Here is a 6,000-nt window from a genome sequence, read left to right as displayed (position 1 = left end):
AGGCATAAATACTACCATAGCCCTTTACAAATACTAACCCATTTAATCCTCAAAAAAACCTGTGAGGTAGGTTCTATTTTTGCCTCCATTTTACAGATGAGGAAACCTGTCATATAGCTGGTAAGAGGTGGATCCAGGACTTAAATGAGTTTTTGAAATTAAACACTACACCACGCTACCTTAAGTAGTAGTATTATAAAGGTGAATGAAGCAGAATTACCAAATAATACTAAGTGCTCATATGTAAGCAATTATTAAAAAATGGAGATTAAATAAATGAGGATTTAAAAAATGGAGGAAGGTTATCTAGAATGTTTATGTGGACAGGTTTTCATCATGGGCTTCTAAAATTATAGTTTACTAAGCTTTATGATATATACAATAGTAGTATTAGTCAATTGATATAAAGATAAACACCACTCAAATCTGTATGCATCTTTAAATCATCAATTATATTTATTTCTCTGAAAATAGTAATAAATGTTCACATTTGGAAGATTCAGAAAATTACATGGCAAAAAATAAACATCACTCATAATCCCACCATCCAGAAATCATCATTGCTGATATTTTCATATATCTAGTCTTCTTTCTATATACATCTTCATCCATCTGTGTCTTGATTTAGCATTTATTAAATGTGGCTGTTTGTGCCAAAGTGATGCATTATTCAAAGGAAAACAATTTACACTTTTTCTCGGTGCCCCAATGTGTACTAAATATTCTCTAAGAGTTGTGTAAGTCATAAAACCAATGCATTAAGATTACAAAAGTACTTTTAGAGTACAAATAAACTCCCAATGATACATTTGCTATAGCATTTTTAAATATTCAAATATTCAATACAATTGAAGTCATAATGATGATATTTTTCAAAATACGATTTTGTCATTATATTTTCTGCATTACCCAGAAGCAAAGTTTTAACATCAGTAGGATGAAACTTGCTTCTTAAACTTGTGCACAAATTAATTGATATGACACCTCCATTAATTCATAAATATTTTCTTAGCGAATTGATTCTAAAGCTTCTCTAAGATAGGAAGGCACAAGATAACTAAAAAGAAATACTGATTTATGATTAAAGAAATACTGCTCAGCATTTGTGAAGTAAATTGCATCCATAAAGCGTGTCATAATTACTAATCACAAAACACCTTGCTGAGCTAGGTGTAGAAGAATTCTTTTATAGGATGAAAATGAACACTATCAATTAACATACGAGGTTGAAAATTTGCATGGCTACTGGCTATGACTGCCAGCATCACAAGTGGCTTAAGGAACTCCTCAGCTGAGAGTGGACTCCCACTGGTGGCTACAATGTCACAGCCTTGAAGTCAGCTTCCTCTTGACGGTACCAGTAATTCTGCCATATGGATTATCTAATGGTAGCAAAACCTGTAGAAAAACCACATGATAACATCAGAGGCATTAAAATAGACCTCTCCTTTTTTCTATGAATCAATATTAAATCAAAAACAAAAACGACAACTTGCTAAACAGGAAAATGTACAGTCCCTATAATAAAGTTACTTCAAGCATAGTAATGTCTTATTTTTCTGGCAACAGTTGAGAGATGAGGTGATTTTCCAGAAAAGTAAAGAGTTTTTAAAAAATTTTTATCATTGGGATATAAATGTTTCTGAAATGCATTACATACCCCTGCTTTTTAAATGGAGTGTAGTGAACATAATTTGGCCTTTGCTTGATGACTCATTTGGACATCCATCATTGTCCAATGCTCTAACACCGCCATGCCCTCAGGAGCATTTGACGCCCTCGGGGCTGTTAGCCCAATGCTAAATGGCTCCAGATAGCTGTGCATTTAGAGTTCTTCTGTCTTCTCATTCTGTCATTTGTCACTTCTCTGCTGTTGTCAGTGTGTCCTGACTCCCTGCTTCTCATTTGTTGCCTTTACTTCGTGATACTTGCTGGGTGAGGACCTGAACATGGCTCCAGCCATCCCCAAAGTGCAGACACGGACAGGGGGACAGCTTGTTCAACCACTCAGGTGCCTTCATGCAGAGCCCTGGCCCAAAGGAACTCAGGCGCTCCTGCCTCCAGGTCCCCACTGCGCTCCAGGAGGCAGCTTCGAGCCTGAATTCTTAGAGCAAGGGACACTGCGGCCTCAGCCCACCGGCAAGCCTTCGAGCTGGGATCAGCACAGCCCTACGGCGTCAGGGGGCCCTGAGGAGACCCTCCTCTCTCTGCTGGGCGTCCTGAGTTAAGCACTGCTCTGGTTATGATGCCTGACCCTTCTTCTGTTTGGGGCCCATTTGTTTCACCTTTGGTAGACATGGCCAGGATTACTTTCAGGTCCCTCTCCTGCCCTTTAGAAAGTAATCATTTAAAAAAGGTTTTTACGTTCTATTTAACAGCATGCTGGTAATCAATATCCTTTCCTTTCTCCGAGGTAGAAAGTGCTGCCCCTCCTTTCAGCTGAACGAACAGCGAGTGGGATCAAGGTTGCTCTCCTCTGTGCCTCAGGGCGCTCTATCAGCTGTACCAGGCACCTGAGCATGACCTTTGTTTCACAACACTGATCGGCAGCCCCACCTACAGCCGTGGTGGTGCAGAGCCTGATGGAGCCAACAACATAATTTGCAGAACAGGAACGAGGTGCCTACCCAGAGGGGTGTGACCAATAAGGCTCCTGGGTCAGCAGGCCCATAACGTAGGACCTTCTGGACACCCTTGCATTGGCCTTTGTCCACCAAAGAATATGATTCCACGGCAGCAAAGCCACATTAATAGGTGACCCCTCCCTATCTTACTCCTCCCACACATTAAAAGAAACTACCAAAATGGTGTTTTTCAACTTTTAGAAGCCTGTGGAAGGCTGGATCAAATACAGAAATCCTCCATTCTAAGAGTGGTCCACAGCCAGAGGGACAGCTCTGATCTCGCAGGACTGAACACAATAGGCTGTCTAGTCAGACACACTGACTTACGTTAACCTTCCTCCGTGGCTAAAAACAAGTCAGGGTAAGTGCTTTTTCCAAAACAAAGTGTCCTTTCAAAAAATGAACTTCCTCATCTTGCCTTCAGTAATTGCAGTTAGAAACACAAATCCTCTTTCATTCTTTTTATGTATATTGTATGCTACTCAAATGGACTACTTAATCAAAAGTTAGAGATGATGGAAGAAAATGAAAATAGAATCTTGTTTTTCTCCTCATCGCCTCATGATGGAAGAATAACAAAGCTGTGACCTTGTGTGGCACTTTCCGGAGAAGTAGATCTCAGAGCTGTTTCCTTGGGCACACTCTGTGCTTTCTGTGTCTTTCACTGTTTGCACTTCCAACCCTCCTCTATAATCATCCACTTCTTGGGTACTCAGCCTCAGGTACTGAAAGGCCCAGAGTCTAAGAGGGCTCTAATCAGCGGCGACTGAAAATATTTCTAAAGCAACAGCTGTTAAAAGTTTTGGTCGGTGATATTATCATCCCAAGTTTATAAAGAGGGGTAAGAGAGTGGGTGGAGGGGAGAAAGTGTGCTTTAAATATTTTTAAAGTTCTCTTACCTCTTCGTTGTTGATCAGTCCCATTTTGGACATGTCTATGTTAAAGTAGTGAATGTTTGGCAGGCTGATTTCCATATCTTCTATCTGGAACTCACAACAATATGTATCACATTGGGCAACAGTGAATCTCTCTCTTCATCACTCCTCCCCCATCCCACTAGCCCATTACTCAGGCTCTACCTCTGTCTCTGAGGTTCCTCTCCACCCTCCTCCACAGCCTCTGATGTTCCTCTACTGCTCGACACTGTTCTCTCCTGCTAGCCCTATTATTAGATGGTGGACCCACTCTTCTTCCCTTCGTGTACAAAATCTGTTTCTCAGAAAAGTAAGAGATCCTTGGGTCAGAAACCTGGGAGAACTTCAGAATCCAACTGGCCTCCTGGTGCTGGCCAGTCATCCTCCTAAATTCCTCCTCAGTCATTCCCTCCTCTCCAGACCTGTCCCTAACATTTGCAGGCCCTGGAGTAAGAATATAATTGGAGGCCCATATACCAAATGCTTAAAGATTTAAAAGTCATGAATCAAACTAAAAAACTTTTAAGTAAAATATGCTCTATCCTTCTAACTTGACAAATATACCTTCATAACAACCTGGAAGGCCAGGATCTAATTTAAAGTTCTCTTATTCCTTGCAGTGCCATGCCAGGACACAGGAAGGGCCAGCCCCTAGCCCCTGGCCCCTGACTCCTGGCCCATCCTATCTTCTCTCTGTCCATAAGAGTAGACGCCTCAGCTTGCATGTCCCATCCATACCTCCTGCAAACATCTGCCCCTTTGCCCACTCTCAGGCCTAAGGGTGTACTCAGTAATGGCATGATCTGCCCTCCAGAGGATGGATCTGGGGAGGAGGCTTGCACAGGTTCTGGAAGTAGTCTCAGGGTTATTTGGGTAGGAAATTCTGGGGTTCAGGTATCCAGAGAATGGTCTAGAAGGGGATGCATGGACCCCTGAAGGGTTTATTGCCTTGGCCCCACTGACTCTTCATCCAGTGGAGACAGGCATAGCCAGAGGAAGACCTGAAGGGAGCCTCTGAAGTGCTGGGCTATGGAGGGAGTCCCTCCTGCCCAGGTCTAAAGATAGTACTTTTCCTCTCCATTCCATCACGGCCTTAGTCTGGCCCTCCTTATCAGATTTCTGCAACTGCCTCCTAACAGGTCTCCTTGTCTGGGGTCCATCCTCCTTTTAATTTATCATGCTTCTTTCAAAGTGATATTTTTAGAATGCAAATGTGGTAGCACCACACCTTACTTAAACCCCTCAGTGACTCCTAAGAGCTTTCAGGATAAAGTACAGACTCTATTAATAAGCCCACAAAGGCCCTCCTGATCTGGTTCTTGCCTTATCTAGGCACATGGAAAGACTTGCACTCCTGGAGCTTCACATATGGCAGACCCTCAACAGTAAATAATTGTTCCATGCTGCCTCCTGCCTCCATACCTACCTTGCTCCCTCACCCTTGAGTGTGAACCCAGATAACCTCTACTTGTCCCTTAAGATTTAACTCAAACACCTCTCCCTCCAGAAAGCCTTGCTGACCCTATCCCTAGACCTGAGTTAGGTGCCTTCTTCTGTATTTTCATAATACTCTATTCTCTATTGTATTGTTAGTTTACTTTTTTTCTTTCACTGGATAATGAGCTCTTTGAGGATAGAGACATAAAAACCATTCAATGATATCAAATGCATGGATGGATGGATGGATGGATGGACGGATGGATGGATGGATGGAATCTGTCTGCATCCATCCTTCATTCTCTGGCTCCCCTGAAACATAGATTCTTGGTCTAATTACCCCTCTTTCAAGGCATTCGAGTATCCTGAATATGAGGCTTAAATTGTGGCAGGTTGAAGAGACCCAAAGAATTTTCAAAAAAACTCAAGAACTACAGCAGTGGCCGGTATTTTCAGGTTGGACAGATTTTTCCATTTTTTGCTCTCTTCTCACTTGCTATAACAAGCTTTTGAACAACAACAGATGTCATTTTTCATGTGTCTTCCACTTTCTTATTTTAACTCTCAACTCTTTCTCAGAGCTGACAGGAGACACAACAAGCTCTCTCAGTCCTCAGAATGGCAAATGACAAAACATACCTCAGGAACCTGGCTCAGGGAGAGCACCTGGATGTCATAAAGGGTCTTCTGGACAGAGGGAGAGTACTCGCCTTTGTCATAGGGTCCAGCAAATTTCTCTAGGATAATGTCCTGAACTGTGTCCCTAAAACACAAAAAAGAGAACCAAGGGCTCTTACAGGGTGGTCTTTTAGAATGTATTATGAAGCTAAGAAGGGATGACCATTCTGTTCCCCAGAAAACAATTTTATTGCTGGTTTTAGAAGAGATTAATATCTTGTAATGCCAAAAACAAAAACAAAACCCCTCACTTCCTCTTCCCCTACACACACACACCATTCAACAAACATATTGAGCATCACTAGGTGATCTTCATAATCTGGCTCAGGGCCCAGTGGGCAATGCAG

General features: G+C 42.2%; 1 protein-coding gene across 1 annotated transcript in view; it reads right to left on the bottom strand.

Moving 5' to 3' along the window:
* Window positions 1-438: 438 nt before the first annotated feature.
* Window positions 439-6,000, bottom strand: part of LOC101407785 (uricase) — a 92,041-nt gene continuing 86,479 nt past the window's right edge. The window contains exons 10-12 of the mRNA XM_087448352.1: window positions 5,615-5,738; window positions 3,524-3,607; window positions 439-1,398 (exon numbers count right to left, since the gene is read on the bottom strand). Of these exons, the coding sequence (XP_087304478.1) occupies window positions 1,324-1,398; window positions 3,524-3,607; window positions 5,615-5,738 (283 nt within the window). The 3' untranslated portion in view covers window positions 439-1,323. The remainder of the gene's footprint in view (window positions 1,399-3,523; window positions 3,608-5,614; window positions 5,739-6,000) is intronic.

This window comes from Ceratotherium simum, chromosome 2 (genome assembly GCF_057802395.1).
Source record: "Ceratotherium simum simum isolate JZ-2026a chromosome 2, ASM5780239v1, whole genome shotgun sequence".
Classification (NCBI taxonomy): domain Eukaryota; kingdom Metazoa; phylum Chordata; class Mammalia; order Perissodactyla; family Rhinocerotidae; genus Ceratotherium; species Ceratotherium simum.
Note: the sequence above shows the minus strand (reverse complement) of the source record. Positions and strands in the feature narration are given on the sequence as shown.